The sequence below is a fragment of the Myotis yumanensis genome, unplaced genomic scaffold (assembly GCF_028538775.1).
Source record: "Myotis yumanensis isolate MYYU_CA2020_CCGP unplaced genomic scaffold, mMyoYum1.0.hap1 SCAF_14, whole genome shotgun sequence".
Taxonomy (NCBI): Eukaryota; Metazoa; Chordata; class Mammalia; order Chiroptera; family Vespertilionidae; genus Myotis; species Myotis yumanensis.
This window is the reverse complement of record NW_027223765.1, coordinates 35,872,512-35,892,290: the sequence shown is the minus strand read 5'-3', so window position 1 is coordinate 35,892,290 and position 19,779 is coordinate 35,872,512. Positions and strand designations below refer to the sequence as shown.

The window sequence follows — 19,779 nt, the reverse complement described above, 5'->3', positions numbered from 1 at the left end:
CCTTCACTCAAGGGAAAACCATCTATGTATTGGTGGAGTACAGTGCCTTACAAGCAGTGGAGCACTCTTTCCTGTGAACTTTTCAATGTTATCAGTGGCAGCTACCATTTTTTAAGTACATTGTCTATGCAAGGAAGACCCTCGAGTAGGTGTTCTACATGGTTGTCAATCCACTTCACAACTCTAAGCAGTAGGGATGATTAGTCCCATTTTATAGATGTGGAAAGCAAGGTTTGAGAAGTGAGATGCATTGTCCAGGGTCACAAAGCCTGTTGGTCACAGAACTGGAACTTGGCCTTAGGACTTCTCATTTTCATTTCAGGTTCCTTCTTCTGTAGCCATACTCCATTGCTGATGTTTACAGCTGCCAAGTGGTACTCTTAGTTGTTTATCTGCCCTCGATGATGTTGCCTAAGCTCTTGAAACCTATTTACTTCTTTGTAAAAATGGAATAATAATATCTGTAGTATAGGCTTATGAGAATTATATAAAATAATTTAGGCAAAGCACACTATAAAGTTGTAGTGTTATTATAGTAGTTATTTTATTAAAGAGGTCGTTTGTAGCCAGTGGTCAGACTGCTAGGTTTCAAGTCTCGGCTCTGCCTCTTAGTACTTGTAAGAGTTTAAACAAGTTATTTAACCTCTCTGTGCCTCAGTTTCCTCATCTGTAGAATGGGGATAATAACCACACCTGCCTACCTCATGGAGTCATTGTGAGGAATAAGTGAAATAACCCAGGTGAAGTCTGTTCAATAAATTCTAGTCATTATTAATGTAAGTTCTCCTTATACCCTATTTGATAATTCAGTTTGCCTCACAGTCCCTCTTACCACATTCCTCCGATAATACTGATCACATTCAAAGATAATGAATATGAAAAAAGATAATGAATATGCAATTAGCCACCCCACTCCCTTTCATCATACTCTACTTTTGTTCTCTAACATTACCTATCATCTATAATGCTGTTATTATTTTGCATTTAAACATTTTAAATTAGATCTTTATTGTTGAAAGTATTACATATGTCCCCCTTCCTCCCCTATTTATTTTGCATTTTTATTGCTTACTGTCTGTCTCTCTCCCTGGCAGGGATTTTGTTCAGAGGTATCCCCAGCACCTAGAACAGTGCCTGGCACATAGTGGCTGCTTAAATAAAAATTAGCCATTATTGTGATAAAGTCTATCTTGACTAGTCCTCCCCCTAATAGCTCTGAATTCCTAATTTCCCTTAGTCAACTTCCCTTTTGCTTTTTGGCAATAGCACTTACTATGTTTTAACAAACCATGTAACATACTTATTCAGTATGTTGATTAGTTATTGCTGTTTCCTCCTCGTCACCCCCATCTAGATTGTAAGTACCGTGACAGCAAGGACTTTTTTTATTGATTGATTTCAGAGAGAAGAAGGGAGAGGGAGAGAGAGATAGAAACATCAATGATGAGAGAATCATTGACCCACACCTGCCAGACTTAGAGGTCTTCTCTACTTACACATCTCCAACACCTAGAAGAATTCCTGAATTATATGTGGCAGAGCGCCACAAGCACAGGCAGTAAAGTCAGGTCTCCTAGGACTGACACGGAATTCTCGGATGGCCTTACCCGTGTCTCCACTCTGGGCCTCAGTTTCCCCTCCCAGCTCTTACCCTTTTGGTTTCCCATCAGCTCCGGTCCAGCCGCCTGACGGCGCCGCGCCCCACATCGCCGCTGGAGGGCAGTGGTGTCCAGCGCTGGCTCCGCCCACCCCCGGGAGGCGGGGCGAGGGGGGACGGCCAGCCCCGGAGTAAAGAAGCCGAGTCCCGCAGCGTCGGGTTCAGTCTCCTGGGAGCTCTCCGCCGGCACTTTTGGTCCCGCCATGTCCTGCTACATCTACCAGCTGCCCTCCTGGGTGCTGGACGACTTGTGCCGCAACATGGACACGCTCAGCGAGTGGGACTGGAATCATTTCGGTGAGTGGGCCCCTGGCGACCCCGCGCGGGCGGCATGGAAGCCCCCTCCCGGCCTGTTTGGTGGGTCCTGATCCGCGGGGCTCTGCGTGCTGCCATCTGGACCCACATCTCGCTGAGTGCCCGCAGGCAGGCCGCTGACCCCTCTCGGGACCAAGGGCGATCATCTGAAAGGTGTTTTGTGATCTTTGAGGTTTCCTGCTGTCACTCAGTCCTTCGCAATGACCGCCGACTGTGCTCTTTACGGCCAGGCGTGTAAGAGCTGTGAGCAGTTACTGTAAGTGACCAGTGTGCCGGGCTCTGATGTCAGCACGCGACAGGGGTTATCTGCTTCAGTCCTACAGCCTATAAAGTGCGTATTTCTCTTCCCCCATTTTACAGAGGAGGAAACGGGTTTAGAAAGGTAGAGTCGCTTGCCAGGGACCATGGCCTTGCTAAGTGGCAGAATGGTGTTTGAATGCCGTGTCAGGCCCCACCAGGACATTGTAACTCCTTGGTGTGTTTTGTTTCTTTGTGCCTGATGATTGGCTGAGAGCACTCGGCATCCAGGGGGAGGCTGGGCTTGTGGTCCTCAGGTTCCCAAGTAGAGGTCTGCAATTCAGCTGGTGATTTTGGGTGAGTTGCTTAACTTCTCTGAGCCTCAGCTTCTTAATCTGTAAACTGGAGGCTGTGAGGAATGAAAAATTTTTAATTGATTTTAGAGAGGGAAAGGAGAGGAGGGAGGGAGGGAGGAAGGGGGAGAGAGAGAGAGAGATTTGTTGTTCCACTTATGTATGCATTTGGTTGCTTCTTGTATGTGCCCTGACCTGAGATCTAACCGGAAATCTTGGTGTATCGGGATGACACTCTAATCAACTGAGCTACCCGGCCAGGGCCAAGGAATAAAAATTGTCTAAAAAGCACCTGACACCTAAGTGTCAGAAATTCTAGAGATTCTTGTAATAATAAAGAAGTGTTAACAATGATCATCTTAGTTTTATGTTGTAATCAGTGTAACGCATGCCACTTTATTTTTAAAATAATACCTATCTGTTCTTTAAAATTTAGATTATAACATATATCCTTTATACAAGAGTATACAATATATATGTACAGTTGAGAGAAATGAACATGTGAGTGTTACTCATCCAGTTTGAGCAAATAATATATATTTTAACCTAGTGGTTCTCAAACATGGGTGATGTTGCCCCCTAGGAACATTTGCCAATGTCTGAAGACATTTTTGGTTGATAGAACTTGGGAAGTGCAGTGGGTAAAGGCCAGGTATGTTGCTAAACATCCTGCAGTGCACAGGACATCCTGTCCATAAGAATGATCCAGCCTGCTCTGCCAGTGTGGTCCAGTTGGTTGGGTGTCATTCTGTGCAAGGAAAGGTTGCTGGTTTGATTCCGGTCATTGTGGGCTTGATCCCTGGTAGCAGCAGGCAGCAGATAGATGTTCCACTCTCACATCAACGTTTCTCTCTCTCTCTCAAAGTTAATTTTTAAAAAATCTTAAAAAGATAAAGAATTTTCTAGCCCAGAGTGTCAATAATGCTAAGATTCAGAAACTGTTTTAAACCAGTAACAAAAATAATAAATGTTTGTTGCCACATACAGTGGGAAACTGAGTACAAAATTCACCACTCAGGGATACCCATTTTTAATATTGGATACCAATAATAATGAAGCAACAACAACAGTAGCTAACTTTTATTGGCTTCTTACCATGTACCACCAGAGTGGTAGGTGTTTTATGCAGTCTAGCCTTCTTTCTAAACATATTTATTTATGTGTATACATTTTTCAAAAATCATGTCATTTTGAAGATTGTAATAGCCTGCTTTTTCACTTAAAATACATTACAATTATTTCTCTTTGCCAAGCAATATTCTTTAGAAGCATGGATTTTTTTTTCAGTGTGTATTTTTATTAATTATTTTTAATGAATGGAAGTAACACATGCACTAAGTTAAATGATGTAAATAATACACCTGTGATAGAAGAAGGTAAATATCTTTCCACTTCCTGGTCCTCACCCTCCCTGTTCTCCCTAGAGACAGTCAGTGGTACCTTGTCAGGGCAACTCTGAGAACGTCTGTTACTACCTGATTTTCTTTGCTTGGATGCTCTGTAATTTAGCGGCTTTGAATGTTTCCCGGGCAGTGGACAAGCTTTGTGTAAGAGACTCCCTCTAGTTTTTTCCATGTTGGCCTCAATTGTGAATGCCAGAACAACTTCTGTTTTCTAGGACACTCATTTAGAAGGCACTTATACTAGTAGTAAAATTGAAACGCTGTAGAGAAGGTTAGCATGGCCCTTCTGCAAGGATGACACTCAAACGCGTGAAGCATTCAATATTTAAAAGAAAAACAAAGTGTACAGTTCATCTTTAATTTCTCCTGGACAATACTGTAAATATAAAGCCTAAAGATGAGCTTAGATGGTTTCAATCGTATAAGTTCTTCTAATTCTGTATCAGTCTTTTTCAAATGTCACTTATCAGACATAGTTCGGAAATGCTGATAAGTAAGAGGTATCTGGATTTCTGAATATTCATAATTGTATTACCCAAGGATGGAAGTGTTGAAGTTTGATTTCTAGCCTGAGATTTTAGAATAAAATCCCTTCAGCGCTTGATTGAAGTACCAAAAAATATTTCCAAAAAGTATTTACTCTGAAGAGTACTTCTCACAGATGTATTTTCAGTTTCAGCCCAATAGTTAAAACATGTTTTTTAAAATAACTGTATAAATACAGTAAAAAATGTAAGAGAGGTCCATTTTGTAATCTTAATTAAAATGAGAGTCCTACAATTGGATTTTGCATCTGATATCTGTTTGGAGTTTAGAGCCATTGTGTTAAAAAATACTATATGTAACAAGGAAAAGGTGCTTTTTCCTTTTAATTCCTTTGATCGATAATGGCTTTTTTTTCAAATTGGCTAAAGGATCAAAATGAAACTTTGTTAATATGTATCAGTTACTGAACTTGTTACTTGTTTTTGTTAGACATGTTAATGTAATAAATATCAATGTGGGAGATAATAGTAAAAAAAAAATAAAGTGTACAGTTCGGTGGCGTTTAGTATTTGCAGAGTTGTACATCCCTCTCCACAATCAATCTTAGAACATTTTAATTACCCTCAATAGAAACCCTGTTCCCCTTCATTGTCTCCCCCACATTCCCACACCCCTATTGCTTCCCCCTGCTTTAGGCATTGTTTAATCTGGACATTTTATATAAGTGTAATCATACAATATGTGGTTCTCTGTGAATGACTTTTTTCCTTTAGCATGTTTTCAAGGTGCATCATGTTGTAGCATGATCAGTGCTTAATTTCTTTTTATTGCTGAATAATATTCCATGGTATGGATATACTGCATTTTATCTACCCAGTTATCAGTTGGTGGACATTTGGGTTCTTTCCACTTTTTGACTATTGTGAATAATGCTCCTGTGCACCTTAATGTGCAAGTTTTTGTGTGGACATGTTTTCATTTCCCTTGGGTAGATATCTTGGGAGTGGAATTACTGAGTCATAGGGTAACTCTATGTTTAACATTTTGAGGAACTACCAGATTTTTCCAAAGTGACTGTACCATTTTACATTCCCACCATCAGTGTATGAGGGTTAGTTTCTTCACATCTTCACCAACACTTGTTATTGTCTTTTTTATTCTAGCCATTGGAGCGGGTGTGATGTGGTATGTTATTGTGGTTTGATTTGTATTTCCCTAATGACTAAGAAGTGGAGCGTCTTTCATGTGCATATTGGCCCTTTGAACATCCTCTTTGGGCCTCTAATTCTTTAGACCCTGGAGACACCAGAATTGCTCAAAGTCCGAATAGGCTTCTCATTGTGGTTTATAATATAATCCAAACTCGTCACTAGACCTGCCCAGTCTGACACAATCTGACCCCACTGATTCTGACCTCTCCTCTCATACCCTCTTGCTCAACCTGCTCCAACCACACTGGCCTCCTTGGTCCAGACTCAGGGCCTTTGCACTTGCTGTGTCCTCTGCCTAGGACAGTGATGGCAAACCTATGACACGTGTGTTAGAGGTGACACGTGAACTCATTTTTTTGGTTGCTTTTTCTTTGTTAAATGGCATTTAAATATATAAAATAAGTATCAAAAATATAACTTTGTTTTACTATGGTTGCAAATATAAAAAAATTTCTATGTGACACGACACCAGATTTAAGTTAGGGTTTTTCAAAATGCTGACACGCTGAGCTCAAAAGGTTCGCCATCATTGGCTTAGGACATTCTTCCACCTATGTTCTCCATGACTAGCTGTCTAGTCTGTATTAGTTTCCTCTTGCTGCTGTAACAAAGTACCATCAATTTAATGGCTTAAGAACTGCATAAATGGCCCTAACTGGTTTGGCTCAGTGGATAGAGCGTCCGCCTGCAGACTGAAGGGTCCCAGGTTCGATTCTGGTCAAGGGCATGTACCTAGGTTGCATGCACATCCCCAGTAGGGGGTGTGCAGGAGGCAGCTGGTCGATGTTTCTCTCTCATCGATGTTTCTAACTCTCTATCCCTCTCCCTTCCTCTCTGTAAAAAATCAATAAAATATATTTTCAAAAAAAAAAAAGAACTGCACAAATGCATTATGTTACAATCCTGGAGGTCAGAAGAACTAAAACCAAGGTGTTGGCTGGGCTGCATTCTTTGTGGAGGTTCTGAGGAAGAATCCATTTCCTTGCCTTTCCTAGCGAGGCTGCCTGCATCTCATGGGTCATGGCCCTTTCCTTCAAAGCCAACAGCATAGCATTGTCAGCTCTCTTTGTCTGATCTCTGCTTCTATCATATATTTTCTGAATCTCACACTCCTGCTTCCCTTTTAGAAGGACCCTTGTAGCTGTGTAACAAGCATGTCAAACTCAGAGGCTAACACAGGCCAAATAAGGTTTAAGTTGATGTGGGCCACAAAAAAACAAAAGCTTCAATTTTCATAGAAACTTGAAGGTTTATTTTGATAGAGACATGCTGAATACAAAGGGCTGAAATAATTGAGTAATTGTTAACATAAAATAATAGAAAATTTTAATACAAATTAATATTTTTCCTTGAACATTAACTTACCAGAAACTGAATAACTGCACAAATTCATAAGTGTAACGCAAGTAAACCTATTTTTCTTGTTCTTCGAAAGCAAAATATTTCCTGTTGTGCACGCCAAACAAGTCAGTACAAGACTAATGACATGGCAATAGGCTGCTAAAATATACACTGCTAGTATTAGTGGAGAGAAATGGTGCGCTTGCGTGTAAGGCGTGTAAGGGAAATGAATGCAACGCGATTATAGTAATCAGTCATTAGTGAACATTGTAGTTCGTTATTAATAATTATGTATAACAGGATATTGTAAAAATTAACTTATGAAATATTTACTAAGATGTTCCTTACATGCTGTTATATTGGCTGGGCCGCAAAAATATTTCTTGTGGGCTGCATGCGGCCTATGGGCCGCGAGTTTGACATACTTGCTGTATAATTTTGTTAACCCAGGAAATTCCATAAAAAGGGGAAGAAAAAAAAAGAAAGAACCCTTGTGATTACATTGGGCCCACTCAGATAATCCAAGATAACCTCATTTAAAAACCCTTAATTGCATACCATCCCCTCCCCTCCAGAGAGATGGAGATGGGCCCCTGGGTCCAGGGCCCCAGAACTTGCTGCCCGTCGCCACGTCCTCACCGAGACTGGCTGTCTATACCGCCCCCAACACAGCCCTGGATCCGTCCCTTCAGGTGGGTCAGACTAGCTCAGAAGAAATAATAAAAACCCTTAATTGCCCTGCTGGACTGGCTCAATTAGTTGATGCTTCAAAAAAAATTTTCTTAAAGCATCGGTTCTCAACCTGTGGGTCGCGACCCCTTTGGGGGTCAAACGACCCTTTCACAGGGGTCGCCTCAGACCATCGGAAAACACATATAATTACATATTGTTTTTGTGATTAATCACTATGCTTTAATTATGTTCAATTTGTAACAATGAAAATACATCCTGCATATCAGATATTTACATTACTATTCATAGCAGTAGCAAAATTACAGTTATGAAGTAACAATGAAAATAATTTTATGGTTGGGGGTCACCACAACATAAGGAACTGTATTAAAGGGTCGTGGCATTAGGAAGGTTGAGAACCATTGCCTTAAAACCTCACCTGAGGATATGTCTTGTTTTTTGTTTGTTTTTATTGATTTCAGAAAGGGAGAGGGGGAGAGAGATAGAAACATCAATGATGAGAGAGAATCATTGATCGGCTGTCTCTTGTATGCCTCCTACTGGGAATCGAGCCCGCAAGCTGGGCATATGCCCTTGACCGAATTGAACCCGAGACCCTTCAGTCTGTAGGCCCATGCTCTATTCACGGAGCCAAACAGGCTAGGGCTGTTTTTATTGAATTTGGAGAGGAAAAGAGAGAGAGAGGGGAAGAGAGAAACGTGGATTGGTTGCCTCCTGCATGTGCCCTGACTGGGATCAAACCACAACCTAGGTACATGCCCTGACCGGGAATCAAACCTGCAACTTTTTGGTGCACGGGGGACAATGCTCCAACCAACTGAGCCACCCGGCCAGGGCTGCAAATCATTTTAGAAAAGATAGTCTCTTAGGGCTGTTTGTGGTCCGGGCTGATTGTGGTCCTGGTGGACAGGGGTAGGAAGATCCTTAAAGTGACTCAAAGTCACACAGCCACAAATATGCTGCTTTTTGAATTTGACAGTTCTTGGCAGATAACGTTTGCTTCCTGTTCATTTCCCTATTATTGCAGCTGCATCCATGTTTGCCCGTGGGGAAAAAACAGGCTTCTTACAACTTCACGCACCCCAGGTGTACTTTGAGGGGCCCAGGGACAGGGTTCCTTTGTTGGACCGCTCCCCGTCTCACTCACTCAGGCAGGTGCCAGCCTTTGTGCACAGCCCTGCTTTGTCCCTGCCCAGCTGTGTGACTTCAGGCACGTGACTGCCTCGCTTTAAACCTTTCGTTTTCTCGGCTGTAAAATGGGATGGAGTTGCTGCTTAGGGGACACGATGGTGGGGAAGGTCCTTAGCACTTTCCCCTTCTCTCAAGCAGACAAGAGGCATTTGACCCCAGGGTGGGTCATTTCAGGAGGCTGTGCCCGCTCCAGAGGGCTTTGAAGAAGGGCAAGTTTTTCTACCATATCAGGTGAACTCCAGCAGGATTCAGGAACTCAGACCTGGAGGGATAGTCTCCACAGGGTGTTAACCAGCGGGGCTAAAAACATAGAGTGTGGGTGGTTTAACAATTACAGCTAACAATTCATAGCTCATTTACCATGTGCCGACCAGTATTCCAAGTGCTTCTAGATTTAAAACTAATCTAATCCTCTCAACAGTCTGTGAGGCAGGCATGCTTGTTATCCTCATTAGCAGATGAGGAAATTGAGGCACAGGGAGAGGTGAAGGGCCTTCCCCAAGCACACAGCAAGTAAGTAGCAGAGACAGGATTTGAACCCAGACCTCTGAATCCAAAATCTGGGCCTGAACCATCAGTGTACTGTCCTGCTGACATAAGCATGTATTTTCATATTTATAGAAAAATCTGGAAGTTTAGCAGCAAAAAGTATAAGTAGTGCTTTTCTTGGGATCTTCCAAGTGGGATGTCATGGGAACTTTGAGATTTTCTTCCATTTTCCAAATGTTCTATTACCTGTGTATGTGGAGAAAAGAGGTGTGGATGTAACAGGGCCCTCGGCAGTGCCTTATCCCCAAGATCCCTATCTTGTTTGAACCCTGTTTTAAAGGTATAGTTAGATGCTGCTAGGTCAATACCTTAAGATACATCACTTTTGCCCTAGCCGGTTTGGCTCAGTGGATAAAGCGTCAGCCTGCAGACTGAAGGGTCCCAGGTTCGATTCCGATCAAGGGCATATGCCCGGGTTGCAGCTCAATCCCCAGTAGGGGGCCTGCAGGAGGCAGCCAATCAATGATTCTCTCTCTTCATTGATGTTTCTGTCTCTCCCTCTCCCTTCCTCTCTGAAATCAATAAAAATATATTTTAAGAAAAGATACAGCCTGGCCAGCATGGCTCAGTGGTTGAGCGTCAACCTATGAATCAGGAGGTCACGGTTCCATTCCTGGTCAGGGCACATGCTTGGGTTGCCAGCTTCATCCCCAGTAGGGGGTGTGCAGGAGGCAGCCAATCAATGATTCTCTCATCGTTGATGTTTCTATCCCTCTCTCACTCTCCTTTCCTCTCTGAAATCAATAAAAAATATAAAAACACAAAAAACAAAAACATCTCTTTCATGGAGCTAAGATGTCCAAACTACAAGGCACCTTAGAGCTTAATTCCTATTTCTCCTGCATTGCCTATGAGGAAATGCAACCCACAGAGACTAAGGACATGGCTGAGAGTTCACACAGCCGCAGAGCTCCAGGGCAGCCTTGCGGTTCTGTTTTCTGATGAAATCATGCTGCCTCCGGAGTGGGAGGAGTCACAGTCGCTTCCCTCTGCTCTTTTCTCTCTGAGGCTGGAAGCAGCACCTGACCCTGCTGACATCACATCCTATTGTCCTGGAGTCTGGCCTGGGGTTTCCAGTGACTAAAGTTGCAACTCGGGAATTTTCCATCTGAGCAGGGCCCTTTCCTGGAGGCTTTCTCCCTGCAGGAAGCTGTCACAACCTTCCCCATTCCTTCAGAGCAGAGGGGATTGTGCAACATGGCTCGGAGGTCTAACGTGGACTCCGTGGCTGTTAGATTCAAGTCCACACCCCAAGCCCAGCGTTCGAGGCCCTTAGCTATGTTTTCCTGGCCTTCATCTCTTGTCTTCCCTTCCTTACTCAGTCCACTTATGTTTGTATTTTTCAAACAGAGAAGCGCCATGGGCTTCTGGTTTACTCACCACAGGATCCCCAGAGCTTGCTGCGGACCTGGACCACAGTAGTGCTCAGTCATTTTTTGTTGAATGAATGAATGACTTGAGGTTTACAGAGATTCTTGCTCTGTGATTTCTGAAACCCTAGAGCTGAAGTGTGATTATTTTATTTCTAGTTAACTAAAATGCCTTTCTCACTTCCGTAAACTCAGTGGAATACTTTGTGACCATTCAAAAAGCCATTTATGAAGAGCTGTAACAACTGGGAAAATGCTTATGGTGTAAAGTTAAACGAGAACAAGTTGCAAAATCTTACAGTCTTACAGAACCACACCTGTGTGTGTGTGTGTGTGTGTGTGTGTGTATGTGTGTGTGTGTGTGGTGTGTGTGGAGGGGGGAACAGGGGGTTAGTTAGAAGAGAAAGTACCCTAATAGGATGCTATGTAACTTGTTTTCTTAGTTTCCCCCCATTATTTCCTACGTTTTCTTTAGTGAACAACTATCTATATTAATAGAAGCATAATATGCTAATTAGATCGGACAGCCAAACAACCTTCTGGATGTCATTCCAGACGTCCTTCCAGACGAAGCCACAGCAGTGGGGGACTGAGGCAGAGGTGGTTAGGGGCGATCAGGCAGGCAGGCAGAGTGGCTAAGGGTGATCAGGCAGGCATGTGAACAGTTAGGGGCGATCAGGCAGGCAGACAAGCAGTTAGGGCGATCAGGCAGGTAGGCAGAGTGGTTAGGGGTGATCAGGCAGGCAGAGAGGTTAGGGGCGATCAGGCAGGCAGGCGAAGGCAGTTAGGGGCAATCAGGCAGGCAGGTGAGTGGTTAGGGGTGATTAGGCAGGCAGACTGGTTAGGGGCAATCAGGCAGGCAGGCAGAGTGGTTAGGGGCGATCAGGCAGGCAGGCAGGTGAGCAGTTAGGAGCCAGCAGTCCCATATTGTGAGAGGGATGTCTGACTGTTGGTTTAGGCCCACAGGGATCGGGCCTAAACCAGCAGTCGGACATCCCCCAAGAGGACCTGGATTGCAAGAGGGTGTAGGGCAGGCTGAGGGGACCCCCCCCCCCACTGCCAAATTTTATGCACCGGGCCTCTAGTTAATTTTATAATAGAAAATGAAAAGAAGGAATACATTATTTTTAGTATTGTAAATGGTAGCCCCCTGCAAATTTTGTAGTGCTTCAGAGTTGGCAAAATGCTTTTGGATCCACAGGCTCTTTTGATCCTTCTAACTATTCTTTGAAGATGATGGGCTATGGTGGGCTGGCTCATTCATTCATTCATTCATTCGTATTTCCCCTGCCAGGGCTGGGACTTAGAAGTGAGGGTAATATATAAGGAGGCATAAGGAGACACCTAACCTTCAGATGCAAGTGTTACCGGCGATATTGATGGCAAAACAGCACCAGTTATTACTGGCTAAGTTGGACCTCAGCTTCCTTCATATATATATATATATATATATATATATATATATATATATATATGTATGTATATGAAGGAAGAGGGAGAGAGAGATATCCATGATGAGAGCCTGCACACCCCCCACTGGGGATGGAGCCTGCAACCCAGGCATGTGCCCTGACTGGGAATCAAACTGTGACCTCCTGGTTCATAGGTCGATGCTCAACCACTGATACCGGTCGGGCTGGACCTTGGTTCTTGAGTTCGGCAAAGAAAGAATTCAGAACCAGGAACTAAAATGAAAAGAGAAAGTTTATCTAGAAAGTTACAGAGGTAGTAGAAGTGAGCCAGCTGGGCTGCGTAGGCTCAGCAAACAAGTTACAGAAACAAAAGAAGGCCCCTGTTGGAGCTTAGGAGAGAGAAAGGCAAAGCTAACATGTAGGGGCAGAGGGAGAGAAAAAGAGGGGGGAAGGAAAGGTACAGGGGTGCAGACTGGGGAGGTTTTAGGGGAGGCTCTCTAGAATATTTATCAGCTTTATGCTGATGCACCAAAATGTGCTTTATTTCCCTGACTTCCATCCTTGGATGTGGTTGGCACAAATGGCACTAATTGGATTTTCTGTTATCTATTTCCCTGAGTAGGGTGATTTAAGTTATTTACCCTCTGGTTGGGGAAAGTATAAACCAGGTACTTTAATGGCAATTTCCTAGATGGCTGTAAACTGTTTGTCTCAGTTTCCCTATTCTACTTGGTCTGGCTTACTAGCCTGCCTCAAGTGCATGATCAGCCCTAAGAATGAGCCCCTCCTTAAGTTTTGCCCCCTGGTGCCCTCCCCTGCCTCATCCTAGTCCTGGCCCAGGCCCCACTCTGTGCCAGGCACTGTTCTCTATTCTGGGGATCTAATGGTGAACAGAACACGTAGAACTCCTTCACAGGCTTCTATTCTAGAAGGGGAGACAGGCAAGGTTGTTGTCCCACTATTACAGTGGAGGAAACACGCTCCATGAGGGAAGTGCCTTGCTCAAAGCAAATAAGCAGCTAAAGCTCGAGGCCCCGGACCCTCACACCCAGTGGCCTTTCCCCAAAGTCTTGTGTGGTATCGACGTTGATACTTATTTATTTATTTTTAAAAAATATATTTTATTGGTTTTTTTTACAGAGAGGAAGGGATAGGGATAGAGAATCAGAAACATCAATGAGAAAGAAACATCGATCAGCTGCCTCCTGCACACTCCCCACTGGGTATGTGCCCGCAACCAAGGTACATGCCCCTGACCAGAATCGAACCCGGGTCCCTTGAGTCCACAGGCCGACACTCTATCCACTGAGCCAAACCGGTTAGGGCGAGACGTTGATATTTAGGTTCAAGTATTGATGTGCTGGTCCCCATGGGTATGAAATGGAATCAGCATTATAACTTGGGCTGCCTGTGGACCCCCAGGTGATGGTGGAATTTCTGGTATGGGAGGGGGCAGATGGGGAAAAAATTATGGACAAAGCCTGGCTAATACACTGACCCTCTCATGGAGGCACTGCTTTGCTAACTCTAAGCGGATCCTCTCACTCGCCTTCTAGCCTCCTATGTGATCACGGACCTGACCCAGCTGCGGAAGATCAAGTCCATGGAGCGGGTGCAGGGCGTGAGCATTACCCGGGAGCTGCTGTGGTGGTGGGGGATGCGTCAGGCCACCGTCCAACAGCTGCTGGACCTCCTGTGCCACCTGGAGCTGTACCGTGCCGCCCAGATCATCCTGAACTGTGAGTCACCAAGAGGGCCCTGTGCGGCCGGCCCCTGAGCAGGAGCTGCATGTACTCTCCGGCCTTTAAACCTTTGTGAATCTTTTAAAAAATTAAATGAGCTTTGTGCATTGGCAGTATCATAGCCAATGAGGTTTATCTGAGGCACGATTATTACTAATTGGAAACTTTTCCCAATTCTCCGATATGACAGTTTAAAATAGTCAGCGTTAGCGATTAAAAGTTTTTGAGTGGAAAAAAAAAGTTTGAGTGAAAGAGTTTACCATCCAACTAAGAAATTAGTCACAGCTTATCTCTGGTCATGGGTGGAGATAGGGTCACACCCAGCCGCCTGGATCCAGAGCCTTTATTCTTAGCTTTTCTCCTGGGAACATCAAAGAACGAAGTGTTTGGGTTTCCAGGAAACAGTGACATTTTGCCTGCCCCCTTCTCTTCTGCGTAGAACTTTACTCAGACCCCTGCTCTCCTGTTCCAACTGCCCCTGTCCTCTCAGGGCTGTGAGAGTCTACCTTGGCTCCCCAACCCGCTTTCTCTTCCCCTTGGCCTTGCTGATTAAAATTGCGTGAGGAAGAGAGAGTAAAGCCTGTTTATTTCCAAATCCACAAAACCCCTGGCTTTTCTTTTGTTTTGGGAGTTTGGTTGTGTTTTTACTGTTGCTTTGAGTCCTCAGGCAAGATAGTGCCACTTTCTCTACCTTTTTATTTTCCGGAGGGGAAAAAAAAAGTGCTATCAATTTCTGTTACTTTTTGGAGCTGAGTAAAGAGGGTATGTGAAAAGCATTTTAAGTTTCTGTATTCTAATTGGTCAAAGCAGGTTTCCCTTCCCTGACTGCAGTGAAGCAGGATAGGAAGAAGCTAGGAAAAATTCTTGGCAAGTGGAATAGGGAAACTGAGACAGATAGTTACTAGTAAATAGCAATTTGCAGCCATCGAGAAAATCCGATCCTCCCTAAACCAAGCGCAGTTCAGAGTAAATGGTTTGGCCCTGGTCAGTGTAGCTCAGTTGGTTGAGCGTCCTCCCATGCACCAAAAGGCTCGATTCCCAGTAGGGGGCATGCAGCAGGCAGCCAATCAGATCTCTCTCACATTGATGTTTCTCTCCCTTTCTCTCTAAAAAATTAATTAAAAAATACTTTTTTAAAAAAGTAAATGGTTTGCACTTTTCCCCAACCAGAGGGTAAATAGCTTAAATCACCCTACTCTGGGAGATGGTAGAAATCCAGTTAGTGCCATTTGCCAGCCACTGCCAAGGGCAGGTGAACAGAATAAATCTCATTTTGGTACATCAGCATATAGTTGATGAATATTCTATTGAAATCCTCCCCTAAATAACCAGCCTTTATTTTATTTTTTAAATATATTTTTATTGATTTCAGAGAGAAAGAGAGAGAGATAGAAACATCAGTTATGAGAGAGAATCATTGATCGTCTGCCTCTTGTATGATCCCCAGGATTGAGCCCACAACCCAGGCATGTGCCCTGACTGGGAATTGAACTGTGACCCTTCATATCACTGGTCATGTGGTTTTAGACCCCCTCCCATACCACTGGGCCACACCGGCTGGGTAACAACTAGCCTTTAAAACCCTCAAAACAAGGTCCCAGCTCACGCCCTCCCTCTTTCCCTCCCAGGAGCACACCTATGCTTCCTTCCTTTTTCCCCCACAGGCATGCACCTCCTAAACTCTAAGGGACCCCATGAGGCTTGCAACCAGGGCAGCAATGGTCAGTGGCAGTTCATCTGGGGCAAACCCCCCGAACTTGTTTCTAAGGACCCCCTTCTCTCTGTTTTCTTAGTGAGCCAAAGCAGACCAGCCTAGGCTCATTTTCCCACCTAGTCCTTCTGTTATCCTAGGCCAGTGGTCGGCAAACTGCGGCTCGGCAAACCGCGGCTCTCGAGCCACATGCGGCTCTTTGGCCCATTCAGTGTGGCTCTTCCACAAAATACCGACTTCTGCTCGTGGGCCACGAAGTTTCAGTGGCACTGAATGTGCACATCCGCACGTGGTATTTTGTGGAAGAGCCACACTCAAGGGGCCAAAGAGCCACATGTGGCTCTCGAGCCGCAGTTTGCCGACCACGGTCCTAGGCCCTTTCTTGTTTCACTGTCCCCAGCTTCAACAAATGTCCTCTAAAGTTCACCTGGACTCCTGTTGTGAAATATTTCCTGCATGAAGTCAAGAACCCACACACTACCATCAAGGGCCAGGTCCCCTTTCCGGTAACAGTAGCATTAATTAAACCTTATTTTGCATGTACTTGTTGAAGATTGCTTATGACCTTGCTCAGCCTCTGGCATTTTGAGAACCTGACTTCTGCCTACCACTTAAAGGGCTTTGGATAGATTTGAATAAAACTGGTGTTTGGCAATCACACATACCAAAAGTCCTGAAGTGGCTTCCTCTGGCTCCAGGTAATATTATTTGTATTTAACAGAGGCCTTCTGAAGGTTGGGCCTGAACTGAAAGGTGATGTGTGGTAAACCACACGTCGGGGTCCACACAGGCATCAAGTCTTTTGAAATGTATTGTGGGTGGTTGCTGGTCTGATTGTGGGAAGAGCTGGGTATGTAGGTCTCTCTCTGCTCCTTGATATTTCCTTGACCTTAATTGCTGAGATATTGTTTCATTCAATTTGTCAAACATTAAGTGTCATAAGAATTAGAATAAATTAGTACAGGCTTATTACCCAGCTACCCAATCTGTCCTCCAGCAAATCTGCCTGTGTCAGCTCCTTTTCACTCTTGTAGCCACTCCTGGGTGGTCTCCTGTATTAGCATTCCAGGTTCGCCCCGAGTAGGTCTACCTCTGGCCAGCCTGTGGTGTGTGGGTTCTTGACTTCATGCAGGAAAGATTTGCATTTGTGAGTCCGGGTGATTTTGAGAGTACGTTTATTGAAGCTGGGGACAGTGAAACAAGGAAGGGCCTAGGACAGAAGAAACAACAGGAGACCAGGCTGGGCTGCGTTGGCTCTCTAGAAGCATTATGGGAAAGAAGTGAGCCAAAGCCAGTCTGCTGTCAGCTCACTGGAAAGTCCGAGAAAAGTGGGCCTTGGGGACAGGTTCAGGGCGTTAGCCTGGGATGAACCGCCGCTACCCATTGCTCCCCTGGTTGCAAGTCTCCTGGGGTTCCTTAGAGTTTAGGAGATGCACGCTTGTGAGGGAAGAAAGGAAGGAAGGGAAGGGCATGGGCTGGCTCCCAGGAGGGAGGGAGTGCGCTGGGTCCTTTGTCTTGAGAGTTTTAAAGCCTGGGAATTAGGGGAGGGCTTAGGAAAGGATCTCAAAAGAATATTCATCAACTTTCCAGGTCTATCGGTTCAGGGTCCTGGTCTCCACTGATTGGTTGACACCAGGGCAGGGGTTATTAGTTGTCACAGCTGATCTTGTTTCTTTTCTGGAGCTGAAATACAACTGAGGCCTAGATGTTATTTCTAAGGAGGAAAAGTCAGGGTGGGGGTCTAAAACCACATGACCAGTGATATGAAGGGTCAGGGGGTCTAAACCACATGGCCAGCCGTGTGCCAGTGGAGGAAAGGCCACCCTGGGGGCAAGGTCCAGCACCAGTTTTACCCATTGCTAGGCACTGAGAGCTTTCCATTATGGTGACCTTTTGTATCTGGCTGTAAATTTCTCGGCCAGTTTGTTTAGTTCTCTGTCACAGTTGCCCAATTCCACTTTCCAAGGAATTTCCCTAGCCTTTTTTTGTTTTGTTAAACCTTACCAGAGGATATTTTTTCCATTGCTTTTCAGAGTAGAAGGGAGGGACAGAGAAAGATGGATGTGAGAGACACACATTGACTGGTTGCCTCAACCCAGGCATGTGCCCTTGACTGGGAATCAAACCTGAGACTCTTAGGTGTGCAGGCTGCCACTCCAACCACTGAGCCACAATGGCCAAGGTTTCCTAGCTTCTTACTAACCTGCTTCAATGGGGCAGCTCAATGGTGTGGAGGACCAGGTTCTTGCTTCTTCATTGCTTTGTCGTCTTGGACATCTGGCGGCTGACTCATACTTGAGATGGCTGCCCCGTGTCCCCACAAGCACATTCCAGCCAGCAAGAAGGGTGTGTACAGGAAGCTGCACACCTAGCTTCCCTTCACAAGTCACTGGTCAGGACCTAGTCACATGATCACACCTAGTTGCAAGGGAGGCTGGGAAATGTAATCTTTAGCTGGGAGGTTATGTGCACAACTAAAGCTTCTATTACTCTAGGAGAGGAAGTAATAAATATTGGAGGGACAGCAGTCTCCCTACAGTCCTCCCCTTTGGGCCACCCAAGTGTCTTCCCACACAGAAAACATGCAAGGGAGACAGGCCTGAAGTCCTAATCAGTTCTTTTAGCTCAGGGCCCAGGATCTGTGGGTGATTTGTAGTCTCTATCAGTGATGGAATCTGAACAGGAAGCCAATTAAAACTCTCGTCTGAAATACTTGTTAAAGTAGTTGACAAGTCCGGCAGACAGGAACTGTAAAAGGTCCCTTCTGCTGGGGGAGCAAGTCCTTTGCTTGGTCCATGTGGCAGCCCCTTGTTCTCAGGAAGCCAGTGATTCTCAAATGTGTGTCCCAGATTTCTAGTCATCATCAGCACCTGGGAACTTGTTAGAATGCAAATTCCTGAGCCTCACCTAATCTGCTGATTCAGAAGTTCCAGGGTGGGGCTGGTTCTGAAGCAGATGAAGGTTTAAGAACCACTGCTCTCTCTAGCAGGCTGGTTTGGTTCAGTGGATAGAGCCTTGGCCCGAGGACTGAAGAGTTCGGGAGGCAATCAATCGATGTTATTGACCACATTGATGTTTTCATGTTTCTCTCTGTCTCTCACTCCTTTCCACTCTTTCTAAAAATCAATGGAAAAATATCCTTGGGTGAGGATTAAAAACAACAACAAAAAGAACCACTGCTCTAACTCCTGGTTCTTTACCTCCTAGCTTTGTCCCGGAGGGTTGGGGAAGGGTTAGGCATTGGGTGGGGAGGTGTTTGTGGCAGGGGAGGCTCTCCCGTTCATTATTCTCTGTGACCTCATCTGAAGTGGGAAGTTAAGAGTCCTAATCCTAAAAGGAACTTTTCCTGACTGCCAGGCTTAGGAGGGGCCTGTGAGCCAGGCATCAGAGCCTATGTGTCATCATCTTGGAGGCTTAGGAACAGGGATGAGAGGAGAGGCCAAAGTGTCAGAGCTGTGGCTTCCGGCTAAAGACGGTTTGTCTACCATCACTGCTGAGCTCTGGAGCTAGTTGAATGCTACCAAAAGCAGGCCTAGGAGCTGAGCCTGTTGATGGTTGGGATCAGATGGCTGTAGCTCTGAGGTTGGAGGCTAGAAACCAGGTGTGCCTCACCTGTGAGTTGAAACTCTCCCTCGTCCCTCCCCATAGGGAGTTAGATACACAGAGCTGGGAAGGAGACTCAGAGATGAACTAAAGAAATATTTATCAGGTGCCTGCTCTGTGCTAGGCACAGGGGACACAGCAATGAGATTACAGACAAGGTCCTAGACCTCAAGGAGCTTGCAGTCCAGTGTGGATGATGACATGGAGACGCATAACCAACCACAGTGTGAGGACTCTAAGGAGAAGTGTAGGTAGGGTAGGCAGATAGGTAGGAGAGGGGAAGAGGGGAAGATTTGATCTCATCGGGGAGGGAGGCTTCCCCGAGGAAGTGAAACTGAAGTCTCCATTCAAAGGATGAGTGGGCCAGTGGAAGTGAGAGACCCACACAGGCATTTCTAGGCAAAGGGGACAGCACCTGCAAAGGCCTGGTGGTAGGAGGGAGCGATGTTTGAGGACCCAAAGAGAGGCCATGGCGCCTCCCTTAGCTGGAGGACAATGGGAGAGT

The 19,779-nt window shown here is 45.1% G+C and overlaps 1 protein-coding gene and 2 non-coding genes across 3 annotated transcripts in view; all 3 read left to right on the top strand.

Moving 5' to 3' along the window:
* The first annotated feature begins 1,775 nt into the window (after positions 1-1,775).
* IRAK2 (interleukin 1 receptor associated kinase 2) overlaps positions 1,776-19,779 on the top strand; it is a 60,944-nt gene continuing 42,940 nt past the window's right edge. The window contains exons 1-2 of the mRNA XM_070433652.1: positions 1,776-1,954; positions 13,775-13,957. Of these exons, the coding sequence (XP_070289753.1) occupies positions 1,861-1,954; positions 13,775-13,957 (277 nt within the window). The 5' untranslated portion in view covers positions 1,776-1,860. The remainder of the gene's footprint in view (positions 1,955-13,774; positions 13,958-19,779) is intronic.
* LOC138992842 (U6 spliceosomal RNA) lies at positions 4,190-4,294 on the top strand. The gene has a single exon (XR_011468170.1). It is a non-coding gene; the product is annotated as a U6 spliceosomal RNA (small nuclear RNA).
* Positions 14,057-14,197, top strand: LOC138992827 (U4 spliceosomal RNA). Its single transcript, XR_011468157.1, has one exon. It is a non-coding gene; the product is annotated as a U4 spliceosomal RNA (small nuclear RNA).